This window comes from Dipodomys spectabilis, unplaced genomic scaffold, assembly GCF_019054845.1.
Source record: "Dipodomys spectabilis isolate Male_0828 unplaced genomic scaffold, ASM1905484v1 ptg000006l, whole genome shotgun sequence".
In the NCBI taxonomy this organism is placed as follows: Eukaryota; Metazoa; Chordata; class Mammalia; order Rodentia; family Heteromyidae; genus Dipodomys; species Dipodomys spectabilis.
Window position 1 is genome coordinate 7,291,662 of NW_024870683.1, and position 22,723 is coordinate 7,314,384.

Below are 22,723 nucleotides of genomic sequence, written 5' to 3' on the forward strand. Positions count from 1 at the left end.
CCACAGAAAATGGCTATGCAATTTATCTCCCATGCAGCCAGCCACTAGCAGGACTGTCCATAAAGCTAGGCTGAGTCTACCTAGGATGTTGATCTGAGAGGGAGAAGCAGATAGGACTCAGGTTAATGTGACCTTCATTGACATACTAACAGGAAAATCAACTTTGTTTTGTTCCTGACAAATTGTCACATCTGAACTGAAGTGAAACTGGCCCCTGAAGATCTGGAAGTGAGTTCTGTACCTCACTTAAAAGAAAAGCCTTAATTCTTTTACTCTTTTGGCCCTTCTTCATGTTGTCAGCCTACCTGAAGGAGGCTAGAAGTCTTCCTCACATTCAGGTGAAGTGCTAGGAATCCAGTGATCCTTCCCTTCCCTTCCCTTCCCTTCCCTTCCCTTCCCTTCCCTTCCCTTCCCTTCCCTTCCCTTCCCTTCCCTTCCCTTCCCTTCCCTTCCCTTCCCTTCCCTTCCCTTTCTCCCTTTCTTCCCCTCCCCTCCCCTCCCCTCCCCTCCCCTCCCCTCCCCTCCCCTCCCCTCCCTCCCTCCCTCCCTTCCTTCCTTCCTTCCTTCCTTCTTTCCTTCCTTCCTTCCTCCCTTCCTTCCATCTTTTTCAGTCATGAAGCTTGAACTCTGGGCCTGGGCACTGTTCCTGAGCTCTTCAGCTCAAGGCAAGTGCTCTACCACTTGAGCTACAGCACCACTTCTAGTTTTTCTGTTGGTTAATTGGAGATAAGAGTCTCACAGACTTTCCTAGGGTTGGCTTTGAACCATGATCCTCAGATTCTAGCCTCCTGAGTAGTTAGGATTACAGGCGTGAGCCACCAGCACTCGGCCATTTTCTCTTTTCTTGCTTTAAGAAAGAAAACATGGAATTTAAGACTAAATTAAAGGATATCACTCTATTTATGGGGTTCTAGGCACTGCTGTAGACCTTAGGAAGGGAGAGGAAGAAGTCTGGGGCAGAAGTAGAAGTCATGGTTCATTCAAAATATCATTTAGGTGATTGGATACTTGGTTTAGATATTTGTTTCAATGCTTCCTCAACTCAGGGACTTGCTGTATTGGTAATAAGAAGAACACTACAGGGCCTTACAGTTTACTAAGTACTAGTTTCTTGATTTACCTTTAGAATGCTTCTGTAATTATCTTCCCCTACTTTATAGGTAAGAAAACTAATACACAGAGAAGTCAGTTTAATCAAGGTCACACTATTGAAGCGAGACCCACACTTAAGTGTCCTGATCCTCACTCCAGTAGCATTTGCTCATGTTTTCCTATATTTGTAGAGAGAGGTTCCATCTTTGTTTAGTAAGATGTCTTTCTCCTTTGGGACTAACTTGAAATGCTCATTGGTATGTCTAGTTCTTGTAGAGCAATAGAGTTTAAGGCTAATACCAAGTGCCAAAGCACCAAATTGAGAATACCTAATCCTTGTATGTCTGAGGAAAAAAGAAAGGAGTATTTTTGGAAATACAGATATTTTTACTTGTAGAAAAAGAGAAGGAAGAATTTGGGTTAATTTTAGAATTGGAAGTTGGTCTGCCTAGGCAGCTGAACACCAGGCCCAACTTTAAGAATTCAGGTTATATGCAAAGAGCATCCTTGAAGGCTGGACGAAGTTGGCCAAACTAGATGTGTCCTTGCTCTTTAAAATCTTGAGATAAAGCAATAATGGATGATTTGGGCCTCTTTGCTGTCCCTGGGGACAGTAAAGTTGAAGTGAAGTTTTTAGAGGGGCTAGAGAAAAGATGAGAAAATAAGAAATGGGAATTCATCTAGTTTTTGTCTCTAGATTCTTGACCTAGTTATCTCCCATAAAAGGAGTTAGCTTCATCTTTATCCCAAGTTCTATGAGTGGTCCTTCTGGTTTCTTATCTAGGGAAGCATAGTGCCAACAGAATATAACTGTAGATGGTGACTTTTCCTAAAAATGAGTTGTAAGAATAGTTAGCTTGCATTCTTCAAGGCAATTTTCCTCTTTGGGGATTAATTTAAGTAAAATAAAAGGAAGTAGAGTTTTAGAAGATTTGGAATGAAGACACTACCTTCTACCAAAGAAAGTAAGTGTAGCATATCTTCTCCTAAACCTTCAGAGTAATCTAGAAGAACCAGAGAGTATTGGTATTTTCCTATGTATCTTCTAGGTCTCTGCATACCTTTTATGTTTTCCACCCTGCTCCTTCCCCACTCTTTGCATGTTTCTAATAAAAAAGCAATCTGTCTCTGTACTATAGTCATCAGTGGCATGGAGTTTAGGGCCGAGACTGATAGCAGGTCTGCCTCCAAGGTTTTGGAAATCAAAGCATCCTGGAGTCCTCTGTGATGTAATCAACTCTCCATGTCTTCCATGCATTACTTTCACCAGGACAATTAGGGTATTAAAGCAACTCCATTACTTGAGCAGTGACCGTATGCTGGTAAGTACTTACCATAGTACCCTGAAGGATCCTTTGTGGGCCAGTAAAGCTGAACCTGGTATTGATTTGGGTATACCAAGCCTTGAGGGGCTAATAAGTAGAGTTCAAGAGCACTAAGCTGAGTCTGAACATTCATCTGACTTCATTCTAAGCCCATCATCATGTGTTCCTTTGGCTGATTGTCTGCTCCTCTAGATCCAAATATGCTAAATGTCACCTAATTTCTAGACAGTGACTATACCATACTATTCTGGAATTAGATGTAGAAATAATTTTTTTCCAAATTTAATCTTGCAAATTAACAGTTGCTAAACAAAGGGAGCTACTTTTGCTGCAAGCACAGAGAGGGATCAACTGTAGAGTATTTGAGTCTTCACCAGAATAACAAAACAAAAAAGAAAGGAATATCCCATGTCTTGTCTTCCGTTGTATTTGTGATTTGAGATCTAGTGATTAAATATCTGTTCATTCATTTCTGAGCCAGATACTGGCATTGAATTTTGTCAAGATTCAAATAAGTCACTCATTAACCTTACCTCATGTTCCTCCCGGTAGCTTGTCTCAATACTGCTCAATACTGTCTCAATACTACTTGTCTCAAATACCTTTGGTATTTGACAAGAGCATAAAAGTCTTGTTTTAATTTCTCAGCAGTATTTGAAAGGGAAGTCAAGCAGAGAACACTGTTTGCCAGCAGTCTTTAAAGCCAGGGTTGGGAGGCTGGTTGGGGTTGATTTTTACTGTCTTAAAAGATAATGCTCTTATTCTTGTTTTAATTCTTGACAGATTAAACTTATATTACTGCTTTCTGATGAATGCACTATTTTCCTTTTTTACTAGCTACAGGATAAGAATCAAGCCAGGATCCAATAATATGTGCCAGGTTTGGAGGTCACATATGAGGCCATTCCAGGCAGCACTGTGGGCTAAGCCCAAGGCATCAGCCAACAATAATTGCTAGAAACAGACTGAAAAAGAACAGAATAGGCTGTTGCCTTCCAAGGCTATTTCTATTACATATCGTGACAAGAAACAAGGGAGAAAGTAGAGAACAGCCTCCCTTCCCAGACCCTAAGGAGAACATGAATCGATTGTTGCAAGAGTCAGAGGAAGAAATCATGGTCACTTTGGGATCCTCCAGGCTTTTCCTAGATAAAGCTAAGGCAGAGACTATGTGTGTCATCAAGGATAAATCCTCAGACCCTGTTGAATCCTTACCAGAGGACAATTCCCTGCCCCCTTGCTGTGGGTCAACAGCCTTAGCCATTGGTGGAGATAGAGATGGGGACCTGGCCCAGCTTTGCAGCTGTGGGAAGCAGGTCAATAGCCAACTCCCTCTGGGTTCTACTGCCTGTGTTTCAGGGTCTGGTTCTCAGGACTTCTCATCTGCTAGCATTACTACAAGCTGCCAAGTGCTCTCAGAAAAGAACCAAACCAAGTCCCCTTTGTCTAGAGGCCATAGCCAGGACTATAGTCGTGAACAAAGAGAGCCTTTGGGTGATGTAGTAGAATATATTATCAGAGAACTACAAGGCATCAGCCGTCTTCAAACTGAGATTGCTGAGCTGCAGCAGCACTTGAACCAAGTCCGTGGCTCAGTGGATGAGGTGTCTAGCTGTGTAGACTCAGTACTGAGTGAAATAGAAGGCTTGCACACAGGCAGTAGCTCTCTGGCCAAGTTATGTGTGGAGGAAAAGGCCCAAGAACCCCATGTGGGAATACACAGTGGGGACGCTATCCTTTACCTATATGGACTTCCTGAACAAGATTCAGAAAATACCATGGAACTGGTAGACAACTTCCTAACCAAGCACCTCTGTGTTAATGGCATGCAGTGTGACAGGTACATTAGAGAGGCATTTAGGGAAGGCACTGCTCCTGCCCCTAGGCCCACTGTGGTGAAGCTTGCCCATCTAGAGCACAGAGACTTCATCTTGCAGAAATCTATCCTCTTGCAGAGTGCTGGAGTCAGGGTTGCCACCAGAGAAGAACCAGACTGGCTACCAGGCTGTAAGAATCCCCAAAAGGAATCTCTATTATCTTTGCAACAACTTCAGGATTGCAGTCAAAATTCTTTAAAGCAGAACAAACCAGTTCTTCAGATGGAAAGAGGGGACAGAGTACCTATGACAGGATCATACCAGCTGAAGACTCAGAATCAACATAGAGAACATGAGGTTTCTGAGCAGCAAGACTCTTGCTTCCTCCTCAATAACAACCTAGCAAAGCAAAGTGAAGTGTCTAAGCCAGAGAATGTAAATGGAACATCAGGGACATCTCAGGTTATCAATGGTAGCTGTGATGAACTGTCAGGGAAAGAGGCTTCTGTTTCCCCCCTCCATCAACTTGAGGATCCTACCTTAGTGTTAATCTCAAAAGAGGAAGATTTGGGGAAATCCCAGTTTTTCAAACAGTTCAGCCAAGAACTTGAAGCATGTAAAGTAGCAAAGCTAGAAAATGACTACAGCAACAAAAGTGAGACCAGGAGCTGCATGTCACTGCCTGGGTCATTGAGGACAGAGAGAGTGAATGTAGAGGATAAGCTTCTGGACTGTGAAGCTGGCCTTAATATTTTGAGCTCAAAACAGCTGGAGGACCTTTTGGCAGACAAGTCTAGAAGATTTGCCACTTTGAGCTCTGATAGCATGATGGAGGAAATGATTGTAGGACCTGAGACCTTCAGTAACATGGTTCATATTGACCTTAATGAAGAGGAAGAATGTGCTGCTCAGGTCCTTAAGGATGTTTTTGACAAGTCTTCTTGTGTGCTGAGTGACTCACAGGAGAGTGAGGACGTGGAAATCAAGTTTTACACAACTAAACTGGGTCGAGCAATTCACCACTTTCGTTCAGCTCTGCAGGGAGTGTTTCAGAAGCTAGATAACAGTGGGTCCATAAGTCCTGAGGACCTGGAAAGCAATGAAAGTGGTTCCCAATCAGAGAACAGTGATCGGCTTCTTGGGACAGTGAGTTCAGGAGGTGCCCAGGATTGTTCCATAGAGAGTCCTGGAAGTCAGGGCAGTGAGAGCTTGCTTAGTGTGGTTTCTGGTGGATTAGGCACCTCCACACCTCAAGATCCAAGCAACTTCTCTCTTGCTTCTAATAACTTATCTCTTGCATACTCCTTTCCAAGTTTTCCTCTGGCCCCATGTTTGGGAAATGAGATGTGTTCCAGGCCTGAATCTCCTAAACAAGGCAGACTACGCCTAGAACAAGTGTGTGCAGAGACCATCTACCTTAGCAAGTGCATCGACAATTTTAAAAATGTTCTAAGAGAGAAAAGACTGAGGCAAAAAAAACTTTTGCATGAGCTAGTACAAAAGGCAAACCATCCCTCAGCAGAAGATATATACTCAGGTATTCTGAGTTTCTATGTTATTGGATTGTTCCCAGCTGTCTTGGAATGGCAGTCCATCTGGACAGCTTGGGACCTGGTATGGTGGCAAGTTTTATTAAATGATGAGTGAGGTTCATGGCATGAATCAGCATAATTCAGTATAAATGAGTACAATGCCAGTGGGCATTGGGCATTCTGTCCTTAGGATTTTCAGTCTATTGGAGGAACTGTAGAAAGTACCTTTTGAGAGTGTGGTGGTACATACTTGCAATCTCATCAAGCACTTGGGAAGATAAGACAAAAGCATCAAGAATTTGAGACCAGCCTAGGCTACACAACGAGGCCCTGTCTCAAGAGAAAAAAAAACAAAACACCTTTTTAAAAGAAAAAGGAATGAGGACTATCTAGGCATAAGTAGTTTGTAGCTGCAGAACTTTTAGGATGTTCAGGAATAGTCAGTGTTGGAAGCAAGAGCAGAAGTTGAGACATATTTGCTCATAGGAACCAGAAAGGCAGAGAAAAAAATCTCATGTTCCATTATTTTTTTTAAAAGTCTCCATGACTTCCTTTTTGAGGTAAGATTTTCATTTTCCTAACAGCTAATGGAGCTTCTCAACTCCATAGGCAACTATGGGAATTTCTCACCACTACTTGTCTTTCCTAGTCTTGTTTTTGCTAACACAGACCTTATTTCTGGTGCATCCAGGAGCCACTTATAGTTCTCACTCTGCCCAAGGGCCCAACTGCCCTACATGGAGTTATATTCCCTTTCTTCTCCAGCTAAAGATTGCTTATCTGAGAGCTGGGAAATGGAATAATTTTTGACTACAGGTACTGAGAGACCTGTTTTTGAGACAGTATGGATATACATAGCTTCAAAATTTCTTCTCCTAATCAGAATTAAATTTATCCAAAAAACATATGCTGTACTCACCCAGTTTTAAATGTAAGTAAGGTTGTCCTCTTTTGCATATAACCTGATTAATTTTCCTAGGGCAAAACTGAAATTATGAAGCATATTGTATAGGCAAAAGTGTGAAGGAACAGGTACTCATACAATGCTGGTGGGATGGGACTGTAAATTGGTATAGCACCTAAGGCATTACAAATGTATATATAACAAATACATATATGGATATAAATGTACATATAAATATACATATATATCTTCATACATACCCTTTCAGCCCTCAGGTTTATGTCAAGAAATATATGTAGATTTATTTCACACATGAAAGTGACATATTTGTTTTAATAGTAAGGATTGAAAACAACCTTAGTTTTTATTAAATGCTTGTTAAATAAATTGTGGCACATAAAACAATGGAATATAGTACCATGTAGCTATAAAAAAGGCAGTTCCATGCTCAAATGGAAGGTTATCTTAAGATTTATTGACCTAACAAAAGCATGGTGAAGAACAGTAGAAAAACGTGCTTACATTTGTATAAAAGTAAGGGTCTGCCTATAGTATGTTAGAGAATATCCAAGGAATGATATATATAAGAAGCTGATACAATTATACAGCACGTAGTGATAGAATACTGTCATTAAGTTTGGTGATATTCATTGTTAGGTGATTTTCTCATAGTATAAACATCAGAGTATACTTAAAACTTGGATGCTGTAATCTATTATATGCTCAGGCTAACAATACATTTTGATAAATATGTAGCCTGTTATTGACTGAATGCAATCTCTATCATATATAATGGCATAGGATAGAGATTTTTCACAGTATAGTCCCAAAATTAATGAACTTTACTAGAACAGTAGCCCCAGCCTTGTAAGCTGATCCTGTATCACAATGGATACAACCAAAATAAAGCACTGGAGAAAGCATCTCTCCTTACTCTGCTGCTTCAGATCTTTTAGGGTCTAAGCTTACCACTAATTCAAGCTCCATGTTGTTTATATTCTTTTATTTTTCCTGGTATGTGCAAGGCGCATATTCTCATGTGCATTGTTCTCTCATGTGCATCAGTTCTCTTATTCCTACCACTCCACCAAAATAACTTTGATCAATGCCCTAAAATTACCATCATATCACCAAACCAATAATTCAATTTTAGTCTTCTTACTCTGCAAGTTGACACAGTTGATTATCATTTCCTTTTTTTCTTTTAATTGCTTTGTTTTCCTTTGTACTAGGGTGGAGTTCAGGACCTCATGCTTGCTAGATATAACTTTACAGTTATAATTCACATATCACAACATTTGCCCTTAAAATCTCTTAAAAAGTAGATAGTCTTGTGAGTCTTAAAAATATTCACATTGTTTTGCAAACATTGCTATCTAATACAGGACTATTTCTATGACATCATAAGCAACCGCAGTAGCAGTGACTATCCAATTTTCTTTGCCTTCAGTTTCTAGAAAGCAGTAAGCTACTTTGTTTCCATGGATTTGGATATTTGGCAAATTTTCTATAAATCAAGTAATACATGGGCAATTTGTGTCTGGCTTCTTTCATTTAGCATAATACATTATTTTATAAATTATAAGTTTTGTTTGGTGGTACTGGACTTTGAACTCAAGGTCTTGTACTTTCTAAGTAGACACCCTCAGCCCTTTTCCTTTTGTTATTTTTAAATAGAGTCTTGCATTTATGCCAGTGCTAGCCTGGAGGACAATCTTCCGGTTTACCTTTCCTGCACAGCTGGGATGACAGGCATACTTCATACATAGCTATTGGTTGAAGTGATATCTTTCAGACTTCTTGCCTGAGTTAGCCTCAAAAAAATTATCTTCCCTGTTTCTCCTCCTGGGATGACTGATGTGAATCACTACATTTGGTAACCTGATGGTTTAGACTCCTCAGTGTTTCTGCATGTGCTTGTATTTCATCTCTATTTTGTGGCTGAATAATTTTCATTGGGCACACATTTATATATCAATTGATGGTCATTTTGAGAATTGCTACCAATTTGGGACTTTAATGAAAAATGTTACTGTGTGCATTTATTTTAAGTTTTAGTCTGGACATATGTTTTCAATTCTCTTTAATATTTCCTAGAAGTGGAATTTCTGGGTCATGTGAATAACCAAATGTTTAAGACTTTGAAGAAAAAAACCAGACTGTTTTTCAAAGTGGTTATACATTCCCAGGAGTAACATATGAAGGTTCTCATTTCTTGGAATCATTAACAACAATTATTATATCTATACACATCCTCGTGGATATGAAATAAGAATCTTTTTGTGTGAATATTGGCCATTTTTCTGTTTTCTCTAGCAGAGATAGGAAACCTTTTTTCTAGTGAAGGCTATTTGGGTATTAGAATATCATAGGCTAAAGAGAATTACCAATGGAAGTTTATGTGTCTGTTTTTATCATGCTCCAAATGATTTTGCCAGCCTTATATGTCTGGCTCATGAGTTGGACATTCCCCACACCTGGTTCTATGTAAAACCTTTATCTTTTTTCCTTTCAGTACTAATCTTTGAACTCAGAGCCTCATACTTGCGAGGGAGACATTCTACCACTTAAGCCATATATCTAGCCCTTTTAAATCCATCTTTTATTGTCAAGTTATGAGTTCTTACATATTTTGGGTATAAGTCTCTTGCTGGATATATTATTTATACCTATTTTCTCTGATTGTATGATTCAAGAAAAGTATCTCACTTTCTTGATGATGTCCTTAAAGCATAAAGATTTTCTTCATAAAATATTTTATCTTGTGCTTAACAAATTTATTGTGACTCATTGTTTGTAACATAAAATTGATCACTTTAACAATTTTAAATGTAAAATTGCAAGCTATGGCTGCCATCTACATGGCTTTTCGTCATTTCCAACTGGTTCTTTGTATCCATTAAACACTAGATGCCCATCCACCCTGAACTCCAATCCTGAAAACTACCATTCCACTTGTTTCTGTGACTATGACTGCTTTAATGAATGAATTAATGAATTTGTCCTTTGTGGCTAGCTTTTTATTTTTATTTTTGCCAGTCCTGGGGCTTCAATTTGGGGCCTGCATACTGTTCTTGAGCCTCTTTGTGCTCAAGGCTAGCACTCTACCACTTGAGCCACAGTGCCACTTCTGGCCTTTTCTGAGTAGTTTATTGGAAATAAGAGTCTCACAGCCTTGTTCTGCCCAGGTTGCCTTTGAAACACGATCCTCAGATCTCAGCCTCCTGAGTAGCTAGGATTATAGGCGTGAGCCACCAGGGTCTGGCAATGGCTGGCTATTTTACCTAACATATGTCCTAAAGATTCATCCATGTTGGGGTTGGGAAGGTGGCTCAGAGGTAGAGTGCTTGTCTCACATGCATGAGGCCCTGAATTCAATTTCTCAGCACCACATAAACAGAAAAAGTTGGAAGTGGTGCTGTGGCTCAAGTGATAGAGCACTAGCCTTGAGCTGAAGAGCTCAGGGATAGGGCCCAGGCCCAGAGTTCAAACCCCATGACTGAAAAAAAAACAAAAAAAAAGGATTCATCCATGTTGGAACATGTGTCAGTATTCCCTGCTTCTCCCCCTCCCCACTTTTTCTTGTTTTTTGTTTTGTTTTATTTTTTTTATTTATTTTTTTTTTTTGTTTTGTTGTCGTTGATGGGGCTTGAACCCAGGGCTTGGGCACTGTCCTAAGCTTTTTTGCTCAAGGCTAGCACTCTACCATGTTGAGCCACATTGCCACTTCTAGTTTTCTGGTGGTTAATTAGAGATAAAGACTTACAGACTTTCTTGCCTGGGCTGGCTTTGAACAGCCATCCTTAGATCTCAGCCTCCTAAATAATTATGATTACAGGCATGAGCCACTAGCACTAGTGTATTTCCTCCCTCCTTAAGGTTAAATAATATTTCTCTGAGCATATATCACATGTTATTCATCTATCTTAATAAAATGTGTGAACAATGGGGTTTTGAACATGGGTATACAAATGCCTGTTTATGAATTCTTGTTTTTATTTGTTCTTAAAAGTTTTTTTGGTGGTACTAGGGTTTAAACTCAGGGCCTCATAGTTATTAGGCAGGTGCTTTATCCCTTAAGCTATCCCATGCTCCCAACCCCTTCCTACTTTAGTTATTTTTCATATAGGCCCTTAAGTTTTTGCCTGGGCTGTCTTGGACCACAATCCTCCTACCCATTGCCCTCTGTGTAGTTGGGATTACAGCCATATACCACTAGGCCAGGCTTATTTATTGGTCTCCTAAATTTTTGTCCAGGCTAGGCTCAAATCATGACCCTCCTTCATCAATATCTCCTGTTTTCATTTCTTTTATGTGTATGCTAAGGGATAGAATTACTGCATCAGATACTTTTAATTTTTTTGAAGAATTACTGTTATTTTTTACAAGGTGGCACAGGTTTGCATATTCTATATACAGTGTATATAGAATTTCAATTTCTCTATCCTTTGTAGTACTTTTTAAAAATTCTAGCCATCAGAATGGGTATGAAGTAGGATGCATTAATGAAACTGGATGTATTTTTTTCTGATTTGATTATGATTTTGGTGTCATAGCTAAGAAACTGTTGTCAAATACAAAGTCACAGAGCCTTTTTTAAACACATAGTTTTGGTTCTTACAGTTAAATCTATTCCATTTTGAGTTAATTTTTCATATATGATAGGGATTCAACCTCATTTTTACCCAGCATAATTTATTAAAAAGATTATCCTTTTCCCATTGACTGGTTTTTGCACTTTTTGTCAATTGAGTGTAAGTATAAAAATTTATATCTGGACCCAATTCTATTTCACTGGTCTTTAGTCTGTCTTTATATCTCAGTTCCATCATTTTTAGCCATTATCTTTATTGGACCTCCATAACACCTCTCTGTCTTTATTCTCTCTTTCACTATTTCTTTTTAGTTATGTTTACTGATCCTTCTTCATCTCTTCAACCTGTAACATCCCAGGATTCAGCCATGCCACCTTCTTTTAATCCATATACATTTCCTAGGTAATAATATTCTAATCTCATGAATTTCATAATTACTCTCAGATTTCTCTCTATCCTAGACAATGTCAGTGAACACCAGATCCTGTACTACTTAACATATTCATTTGGATGCCAATAGGCATTTTGTGTTTTAACATACCCCAAACCCAAACTCCTGATTTTCTCCACAATTTCCTGACAAACTTAATTTTCCTATATTCTTTCTTATCAATAAATGGCAGAGTCATTCCTAGCTTAAAATTATTGTTATAAAGCTGATGTACAGAGGGGTTGCAGTTACATAACTCAGGTAAAGAGTACATTTCTTTTTGGACAATGTCACCCCTTCCCTTGCTCTTTCCCAGTTTTTCCCTCTATCCCCATCCACAAGTTGTACAGTTCATTTTCAACATAGCTTAATTTTTTTCTTATGTTATTCATTCGTAACTCTACCTCTAATTTTTTTTAAAGAGACCTTGAATCTTACTACCTTTTTTACTATCATCCTTGTGTAAGCTACCATTTTCTCCCCATCCACGTGACCAATATGGTCTAATTGGTCTTGTTGTTTCTGACCTTGCACCTCTACAGTTCATTCTCCCTGCAATCAAAGTACTTATAAAACAAAAGTCAGATTATATCATTTCTTTGCCTAAGACCCTCCAATAAAATTTCTATCTCAGTAAAGGCAATTTTGAACTGATATCTTACTGCAAAATTGGTATTCTTCCACACCAATTATGCTCATACCTCAGGCTTTGCATATGCTGTATCTTATGCTTGAAATATTTTAATTCTAGGACTCTGAATCGTTTATTTATATCCTCAGGTCTCTGCTTAGTTGTCATCTTCCTTAGTAACCTTTAATAAAATTTTAATAGCAACTCTTAGCACCATAAGCAGGGGGCATTGTATTTCTCCCCCTACTTGAATTTTTCATCACACTGTCATAGTATCACATGTGATACTATGTGTCATAGTATATATTTCTTTTGAAGAACAGATCTTAGACTCACAATGGCCTGCTTTGAATTTTGGTGTTGCCACTTACTGGACAACTTTTTTAACCTCTCTGATCTTTGGTTTAATTTTTTTCAAAAGAGACATATTTTTACTCAATTGTGAGAAATGAATGCACTTATTCAAATAAAGTGCCAAACACAAGGTAAATGTTCATTCAGTTAGTGTCAGCCTCTATTATCATCATCATCATCATCATCATCATCACCATCATCATCATCATCATCATCATCATCACTATCATTGTTTCTTGTCTGTTCACCTACTAGAATAAAGGTTTCTTTAAGATAAAGGTTTCTTTAAGATTCTTGTTTCCAAAAAACTACCAAAAAGCCAGAAGTGAAGCTGTGGCTCAAGAGATAAGAGTTCTAACGTTGAGCACAAAAGCTCAGGGACAGTGCCCAGGCCCTGAGTTCAGGCCCCAGGACTGGCACAAAAATAACAACAACAACAACAAAAAGATAAGGAATTTTTTTCCATTCATTGCTGCACCACCAGCACTAAGAACACTACCTTGGGTTGAGCAGTATTGCATACCTCTCATGGCCTACTTGGACCTGGTCAATACCTTTAGGCAAGATGTAAGATTTTTTTTCTAGAGTTTTAAGGATTATAAAATGTACTGAGAGTAATAAACATAATAGTTCAATAACTTAAATGTTTATTTTTTATTTACAAGAAGCCAATTGACAGAAAAATTTCTTACCTGCAAGAAAATAAATTTTGTATTTAAATAAACTGTTATGTTTATACTTTAAGAATAAAGGAATCTGACATTAAGAAGAAAAAAGAACAATACTGACTGTTCAGTGAAGCATAGTATTGTAGAAGGATGGGTATCATGGTAACATGGTGGAGAGGCACCTAATTCTGCCTTTGATAGGAAGGAAAATAAATTTATAGAGGCAATAATATTTGAGCTTAGTATTGAAGAATAAGCCCTGTCTCACTCAGCAGACATGGCAGATATGAGAGGAAGATGTTCAGAGATATGATAGATAAATTCATTGGACACACAAAAAGGAGTAAAGGATAAATCAGGGAAAATATAAATGTTGAAGCATATTATACTATCAAAAGGAGTGGGAAGCCATTTATGCAATTAAAGAAAAACTGATTCAACTTTTGAAATAGAAAATGTGGAATGTGTCTAGTGGCAGGTCAACATACAATTCCTTGTTATAGTCCAGATCAGAGACTGTGGGAGTATATACTAGGTTAGTGGATGTTTGGACTAGAGAGGCAGGAGTGGCTGTCAGAGATATTTAGGGTGTAGACTATAGAGGGCTGGGTGATTGGATAGGAAGGAGGTAGAAGGAGGGAAGAATCCAGTGCCCAAGTGGATGGAGGGGACAGGGTGATGATTGATCTCAGGTCTCTGATATTGGGAGGAGGAAGGAGAAGGAGGAAGAAAATGATGCTTGGTCAAATTGAATTTAAATATTGAATATGCAGGAGCTACACAATAGGCAGTCATTAATGTATTGGGAAGCATCTGAAGGTTGGGGAGGGAAATTTTGGAATTGGTAAACCAGCACCCTACCACTTGATCCACACTTCCAACCCTAAAACTCTGGGATTGGGATTCAATCATGGAGGGTACGGATGGCCTTAAGAGGATTGAATTTTATTCTTAGTCATTATGGGGAAGTCTGGGAAAACACAAAGCTTCAAAATAAGGGACATGCTATGGAGAATGTATTTAATATAGTTGAGAGAAACATTTCCAGCTTGAATCATTGGGTCAGTTGAAGTGTTACTTGCTGTTTTTTTTTTTTTTTATTCAAAGGGAATAGGATATATTAGAAAGACTATAGATGTGGATATAGGTGTGGAAGAGATAAGTCTAGTTCCAGGAAGAGTATTTTCCTCTCACCCATTTTTCTAGAGCTACATTGTCTTTAAGAATTCCTAGTTCTCAGTTTATTCTGTCAGTACAGATGACCCATTGGTCTGTCAGAAATAGCTTGAAAAAGTAGGAATGTTAACTCATTTCTTTTTAATTCTCCTCTATTTGTGATGTAGTATCAGTAACAAACCTGGTACTGTGGTTCTGACAGCCCTGACTATGGACTACTTTAGAAAGAAGGAAAGGATGAGTAGAACCTTCAGGCAGACTTTGTCTTTTGGGTTAAGTAGCCATTGGAAAGTTCAAACTAAATGTCAGTGACCAAGCAGACACAGAGAGATAAGATTCTAGGGGCCAGCAATCCGGGCTTTGAGGCCCACACAGGTATCCAGGATTCTCTCCTCCATGTACCTTGGGGTGTGCTGACATTCTCTTTGGGTTCCCTGCTATAAAACAGAATCTACTAACCTTTCTGCCTTTTTTCTCCCTGCTCTTTCTCTCCTTGCAGAAGGAAAGCGAGGAGCCCTTCAGGTTATACCTCTGGCTCTCTGGGCCCATTTTGTTTTCTATTCTCCACCCTGCTCTCTGAGCACTCTCTGTGTGTGTGTGTGTGTGTGTGTGTGTGCGCGCGCGTGTGCGTGTGTGCGCGCGCGTGTGCATGATCTGTGCCTCTGAGCTGTGGCTCATAAAGATAGTCTGTTTTTCTAGAAAGATGTTTATGTGCATGCTCCATGCTGTGTGCTCCATGCTCCTGCTAACATCCCTGGAGCACAATGTGAAATTTGTGTGTGCGCCAGCATGGATGCATATTTGATAGAGCATGTGTGTGTGCTTCCACTCTTACTCAGTTTAGCTCTCCACAGACATTGATTATCATCCTTTTCTCCCAGTTTGCACAGTGTGTGTCCATTTTCTACCTGTTGCTGCAGATTCTGGCATATGCTGTAACCCCTGGCTGAGCCCAGCATGCATGCTTTTGTATTGAACAGAACTTGCTATAGACATGTTGTGGCTCTTGGTTGGGACCCAGAGTGTGAATGTGCTCTGTACTTTTGAGCAGGCTTGTTGGCTTCTGTGGGTAGAAGCCTCTGTAGACCTGTTGTGTGGCCTCCTCGTGCTTTGTAAAGCACATTTACTTAGGGTTTGCTTTGCTTGTGATTTGGGCAAACACTGTGAATCCTCTCAGTTGGGTGTGCACAGGCACTGAAGCCATAAGTGCAGGATTCATGCTCACCTTGTGATTCCTTCAGATACAGGTTGTATCTATGAATAAGTAGTTTGGCTGTACTTCCTACTCTCTTCCCTCTTTCAGTATGCTGCGTGTGCATGGTCTGTGATTCTCTAGACTGTTGTCTCCTATAAGCACAGGAACTGCACATAATCTGGGATTGCTCTCCAAACTTTTTGTGCATGTTTTTGTATGCCTAGTAGTTTCTGGAAAATGTTTAATTATGAGAACTGAAAAGAAAATAAGAACCAGCACATTAGGTGTTTTCAAAGGAAAGGTAAGTTCTAGTTGGTAAGACATCAAGATTTAAGGAAGTACTCCTCCAGTGCCCACCCCTTGCCTCTGCCACCAAGCAATAATAGAAGACTTACAGTTTTCTCCATCATTTCTTGTGTTGAGACATTGTCACTTGCTTTAGCCATTATGGACTGTCTTTTGTTCCTGACTTTTTCACTCCAAGTGTTATCCTAACCTCTGAAGCAGAACAGATGGCAGATGGGGTGGTATAAGGATGCAGGCAGATAGGCTTGGTTAAAGCATATACAAGTGTTCTTTCTTACTGAGAAGATCTGAAATCCAAAGTTCATTTGGACCTATTGCTTACCTTTTTACCATCCATTAGCCCTGGCCTGTCTTCCTCTATTCTACTCTGGCTTGCCTCATCCACAAATTCTCCTACTTTCCTCTCTACTCAAATATCACCCCTTCCAAAGCTAAGCAGCTTTCTTCTGTCTCCTTTCTGGAGCTAATATGTACTAGGATAGTTTGATGGCAGGGAGGTAAGACTGGAAAGGAACAAGGAAGGGTATGAAGCCCTAGACTTGCTAACATTCATTTTATTGTTTCTGAGAAACAGGCACCATTTAGTCCTCTAGAGAATGCTGGTAGCTTTGGAGCTGTCTTCTCTGTACTGCTTGCTTTGTTTTGCTTTTGTTCTATAAGACATTTTAAAAAGTGGGGTTTTGTTTTGTTTTGTTTTGACTTGGTTTTGGTTTCTTGCCTTTTACTGCTCCTTCCTTGAATTATTTGGTGCCTCAGTTTTCAACTGCTTACAGCCTGTAAAATTCACCAGAATGATAACCTGAGTGTCTAATTTGTCCTGAGCTCTCTTGTAGAGTTTGTGAAATGTAGAGAGGGGACTTGTACTTGCATACCCAGTGTGCGAAGGTTTGAGGTACCCAGGCTACTTCAGTCATCACCTGAGAGGGAAATCCAAAAATAGCAGGTCTGCCTATGAAGCAATTAAAGGAATTTAGGAATGTGGCTGGAAGAAGACTCAACTGTATATGAAGTTCTCCTTTGTTTTAGTGAGGTCCAGAAGCCTAAGAAGGGCTTCCCTTAGGTTTGTCTTATTGCTTAACTATACTCCTTATATAGGGAAATGTGAATTTTGGCAGCTGTCAAAACTTCGAGTGGTTGTAGCCCTAGGACTTCAATGAGTTTGGCCCTATATCTTTTTTATTCACTGGGGAGAAGGAAGCTAAGTTCTGCCACTTTGGCTGACCTGCTTGTCACCCTGGATGGTAGATGATAGGTCACTGGCTTAGATATTAGGATGGTTGTTACCATTGGGTTAATGTGACATAAACTAATCACAGCCTAACCTACAGTAGATCCCAAAATCTAACTTTTTTACGTCTCTTTTTGAAGATTCCAGATGATGGTGACCCATCTCTGCCTCAGTGGCTTCCAGAAGGGTAAGTGATTCTCTGTAAGCTTTATGTGAATTTTATCTCTCTTCTGTCTGCTTTTAGCTTTTTTCCTGACAAGCTGGAGAGGTCACTCCATAAACTGGATTGTGAAGAAGGAAGGAGGTTGGTTGGCAGTTCTCTTCTCTGGGCAGAGAAGAGAACTGTTGATTGACTCCTAGAGGCAGAAGAAGGAGTTTTGCATAATATATATATTCCCCAGGGTTAGGGGAGAGAGCTTTGGAGCTCCCCTGATTTCTGGTTTATTGCACCATAGTGGTGGTAGTCCTTTTACATAGAAGAATGAGGGCATTAGAAAAAGAATCTGCATTGTGAAGAATCTTCACATTGTATTGTTGATGATGTAGATGATTTGATTATCGCCTGGACTCAGTCTGGCTTCAACTGTTATGACAAAAAAATCCCTTAGGAGCTGGACATGGGTGGCTCATATCTGTAATCCTAGCTACTCAGGAGGATGAGATCTGAGAATTGAGGTTCAAAGCCAGCCCAGGCAGGAAAGTCTGTAAGACTCTTATCTCCAATAAACCACCAGAAAATAGGAAGTGGCTCTGTAGCTCAGGTGGTAGGGCCTTAACCTTGAGCTGAAGAGCTGAGGGACAGCGCCCAAGCCCAGAGTTCAAGCCCCATGACTGACAAAAAAATAAAAAAAAATCCGTTAGGAATTCTCATTTTTTTTTCCAGATCCATGTGATTGTAACAGAGCCATTTTAACAGTTCAGACATTGCCTGTAACTGATTGGCTTTTTGAGAGAGAATTTAAATACCTCCTGAAATCCCATTCTCCCCTACATACACTTCCAGTTACTCATCTGATTCTTCTTCCTTTGCCCTATAAAGGCTTTTAAGTTTGGACTCAGTAGCTGTCTCTTCCAACTCCTGGCCAGAGAAAATCAGATCATGTATTAGTTATTCCTACATTTTTACATGTGTGTGTGTATGTGTGTGTGTGTATGTATGTGACTGTGTGTGTATGTGTGTGTGATTTTTTTTAATCAAGAGCCAACAATTTGAACAATCTGTCCCTTTTTTCTTTTTCAAAAGATGATTTATGTTGCAAAAACTTCTTGACTTCAGTGGACCATATAGATGTTAGAATTGGCTATGAACTGTGGCACCAGTTGCTTTTTCGTGAACTTTAATTCTCCTAATAACTGTAAAATATACACATTCCAATGGAATATATCCAAATCATTATTAGTTTATTTGTTTATTTAGCTTCAACTTGTTACACAAGGGGGTTCAATATCCAAACTATTTTTAAATAGAGCCATGTAGGGGTTTGTTTGGTCTTTTGTGTTCCTTTCCTTCACCTTAGTCTTTAGAAGCTTTCACAAAAACAGAGTTTCCCTAGGCTGGTAATTGCATTAAAAACAAATTTCTAAGCTCAGAACTAGTTAATTCAAAATCCACATGTTGACTGTTCTAGCTTGTGGCTTTGACCCAATTTGTGATTCTATTCTTTGTTATGTAGTAGAAGTATCAATTTAGTCTTCTGGGACTTCTTTCTTTAGATCAGCTGTGGTGTACAAACTCACCTTCAACTTGTTGATCTCATTAAAAACAAGCACATGAATAGCTGGTCATGGGGAAACACATCCATAATCCTAGCACTAAGCTAAGACAGAACGGTCTCAAGATTGAGGCCAGTCTAGGCAACATGGAGAGACCTTGTCTCAAACCAAAGCAAAACAATTAAGTACATGGGTTGTTGTGTTTTTAACAATCTCCTCTCATTAAAGCTCAGAATTTCAGGGCTGGGAAGGTGGCTCAGGGGTAGAGTGCTTGCCTTGCATGCATGCTGCCCTGCGTTTGGTTCCTCAGCACCACATAAGCAGAAAAAGCCGGAAGTGGTGCTATGGCTCAAGTGGTAGAGCACTAGCCTTGAGCTGAAGAGCTGAGGGACAGTGCCCAGGCTCAGAGTTTAGGCCCCATGACCAGAAAAAAAAAGTCTCAGAGTTTCAGCAAAGGGTAGAGAGATTTTTGTAGCCCTTTCACCCCATTTTATAGGCATGATACCAAAACTCAAAGAGGAAATATTGGCAAAAGACATATAGGGAGTTATGGAAGTGCAGGTGAACTTAGATTAATTCAGTATAAGACCAATGTTCTTTTGGAGATATCTTCTGTTTTTTAATTACATTTTATTGAAGAACAGGAAAACAACAAAATTAAATATAGTAAAGATATAAAAGTTTTAGATCGCTGATCGCTGTAATCCTAGCTACTCAGGAGGCTGAGATCTGAGGATCATGGCTCAAAGCCTGTCTAGGCAGAAAGTTTGTGAGACTCTTATCTCCAATTAACCACCAGAAAATCAAAAGTAATGCTGTGGTTCAAAGTGGTAGAGCATTAGCCTGAGCAAAAGAACTCAGGGACAGCACCTAGGCCCAAGTTCAGGCCCCATGACCAACTGAAAAAAAGTTTTAGCTATCTCCAATTGGTCTATCATTTTCCTCTGGTCTCTATTGTGTGTCTGTAGAACAAGGCCAGACTGAGTCACTATGCTGTTTCCTTTCTAAATGCACCCTTCACGTTGTATTTTTTGTCTCCTATCCCACCTCCCTGTCTCCTCTTGATTATGAAGACTTCTCTGTCTATGGAAACCCTTTTCTTCAAAAGGCTTGGATAGGCAAAACTGGTGACCTTTTTACTTTTGGATTGAGAAGGTCTCTTTTTTTGGGGGTGGGAGGGTTCTGGTCGTGGGGCTGAACTCTGGGCCTGGGCGCTGTCCCTCAGCTCTTCAGCTCAAGGCTAGCACTCTACCACTTGAGCCACAGCGCCACTTCTGGCTTTTTTCTTTTTGCTTATGTGGTGCTGAGGAATCAAACCCAGGGCCTCATGCATGCAAGGCAAGCGTTCTACCACTGAGCCACCTTCCCAGCCCGAGAAGGTCTCTTTTTACTTATCATACTTTACTAGTCTTGCTCACCTAGACAGTAGGCTTTTCCTATAGAGCCACTCCTGTGGGTTTTGTTCTAGCATAGGCCATGCAGGATGTCTCTTTGAGGTATAGTGTTTCTGGTCTATGTGTGGGCAGGAACTCTCTTGACCACTAATTCTTACCTTACCTTCAGGAACACAAGCATCTTCAAATAAGTAGAGGTAGCTTCACTTTCTTGGATAAATGATTTTAGTCCTTAGCTAGAAGCATGTGAGCAGATTCCATTGCTCATCACATGGTTTTATCTTTTCTATTTATTGTCTTCCTTAACCCTTTCAAAGGCACATGGTAGAAGCTACCTTGTACTCATCTTCCTCTGGGGAGAGGGAGAGTGAGGAGAGTGGACCTCTGAATCTGACATATTTTCTTTTCTTCTCTCCTTAGGCCAGCTGGAGGGCTCTATGGCATTGACAGTATGCCAGATCTACGCAGAAAAAAGCCATTGCCTCTTGTCAGTGATCTGGTGAGTGAAGACTTTGCACAAGTATAGGAAGTAGTCTTATGGCATCCCCCATTGGGCCTTGGAAAACTGTTAAGATTGGAACAGGTCCATTTAGTGGCTCATAATGGGCTTATAATCATTCTAAATCTCTTACTAGGACTTTATAATGGCTTCAGTAGCACCTTGTTCTACCTCACTCCTAGCCAGACCTCTACACTCTTCAGTAGATCAAACTTTTACCTAGAACATTTGTGGTTTTGGCCCGTAAAGCTGGACTCTACAGTCTTCCCTTAGGCATCTAACTCCTATAAGTGCCCTATAGCCTTCATTGATGGCCTGGACTGTGAATTGCCTGTAACCCTTAATCTAGATTGTTGAGCTCAAAGTGTAATGAGCAGGACTAAAACTTGACGCTTCCCAAGAGGTCAAATAAAAACCTTTTCCTAGGACATAATTCATACTATCTCTGGTAACCCAATGACTGGCATCAAGAAGCAATGTAAACATTTGTAGAATAGAATTGCAACAGGCTTAGGCATGAAAGCTAATCACAAGACCTTGAGGATAACCACCAGCCCCCTTTCTAGGTCTGTAGCCTGTGGTTGTCGGGGGGGGGGGGGGGGGGGTAGAATGGAGTCCAGACCTCCCAGGAGTCTCAGAGTTCAAGATTAGATGCAAGTTGTAGGAGTTGACTGAATCCTTGACTTAGGACTGTTTTCTGCTGTTTCTTTCAGTTTTTTCCATTCTATTCTTCCTATCTACTCCTTTTCTCCATCCTCCATTCTCTTTTCTCTTTTTCCTCCCACTCATGTTTTGCCTCTTAGCTGGCTGAAAGTGTCACCTCACATTTTCACTTTGTTATTTCTTTATTTCCCGTTTTCTCTTTTCCCTCCTTTTCAGTGTGATTTTCATTGTTTTTTCCTTTCTTGCCCACGGCAAGTATTTAGTTCATATCTTATTTCCCCTTCTCTGTCCTCTCCACTTGCCTGTCTCATTTTGTAGCATAACTGTCCTTAGAATAGGAACTCTAGACCCTAGCCAATTGGTTGAATTTAAGAGAGATTTTAGTGGTTAGAGGCAAAGGGGATTGGAACATGTTCTCTACTTTGGACTATAGGGAAGATACTCAGCTGCCTCTGAAAGGTTTCATGCTCTTGAGGGGCTTTAACATCATGTTGTTCCTTTCTCTGCTCTCCTCTGCACAGGCCATGGTGAGTGTTTCCAGAGCCCCTCCTCGTCCTTTTAAGAGTCCACATCCCAAACTATTTGTGCCCCACCCAGCTGGTCCTCCTGTTTAAGCTGATAGTATGACTTTAGTCTTCCCAGTGTTTGCTGACTTAAGGAAATCATTATCTTTCCTGGGGGTATCCCTAAAGCTTGGGCTTGCAAGATACCTGGGATCCTGTACACAAGAGCCTGGCTAGCAGGACAACCCATCCCCACTTTCCTTCCCTGCTTAATTTGACTGTGGTTACTTTGCCTTTTTGTTTTCCAAGTATCCTGCTTGTTTGAATTGCTGGGCTCTACAGCCCACCACTGATTATGTATTGGGAGGTTCCAGTAGATAGCCATTACCATGGAATCTCATTCCTGATGATGGTTCTTTAATGTCACTGAAAGAGTTGTTTCTCTCTTATTCTTATAACTTGTTTTCTACTAGAATTCTAAGCTTTCATTTTCTTTTTTCATCCTGTAAACAAGGAATTTCTATGGGATAGGACACCTAAGAATAGTGAAGGAAAAGAAGTACCTCAGATGATAGATTACCCTGTAGGAAGTACTATTCTAACATTGCTAGACTACTCCCCTGAGGATCATGGGGTTTGCATCTTAACCTGGATTACTAGTTACTTGTTGCCAAGGGAAGTCCCTGTGAAGGACAGTA

The 22,723-nt window shown here is 40.0% G+C and overlaps 1 protein-coding gene across 4 annotated transcripts in view; it reads left to right on the forward strand.

Annotated features, from left to right (window-relative positions):
* The window catches only part of Unc13b (unc-13 homolog B), a 171,666-nt gene that overhangs the window by 118,218 nt on the left and 30,725 nt on the right, over positions 1 to 22,723 (forward strand). For 3 of the 4 annotated variants that reach the window (XM_042695951.1, XM_042695931.1, XM_042695958.1), the window contains 2 exons: positions 17,394 to 17,440; positions 20,781 to 20,859. In XM_042695951.1, the coding sequence (XP_042551885.1) occupies positions 17,394 to 17,440; positions 20,781 to 20,859 (126 nt within the window). Of the gene's footprint in view, positions 1 to 3,496; positions 5,772 to 15,023; positions 15,047 to 17,393; positions 17,441 to 20,780; positions 20,860 to 22,723 lie in introns of those variants that run through there. The other variant, XM_042695941.1, reaches the window with a different exon arrangement.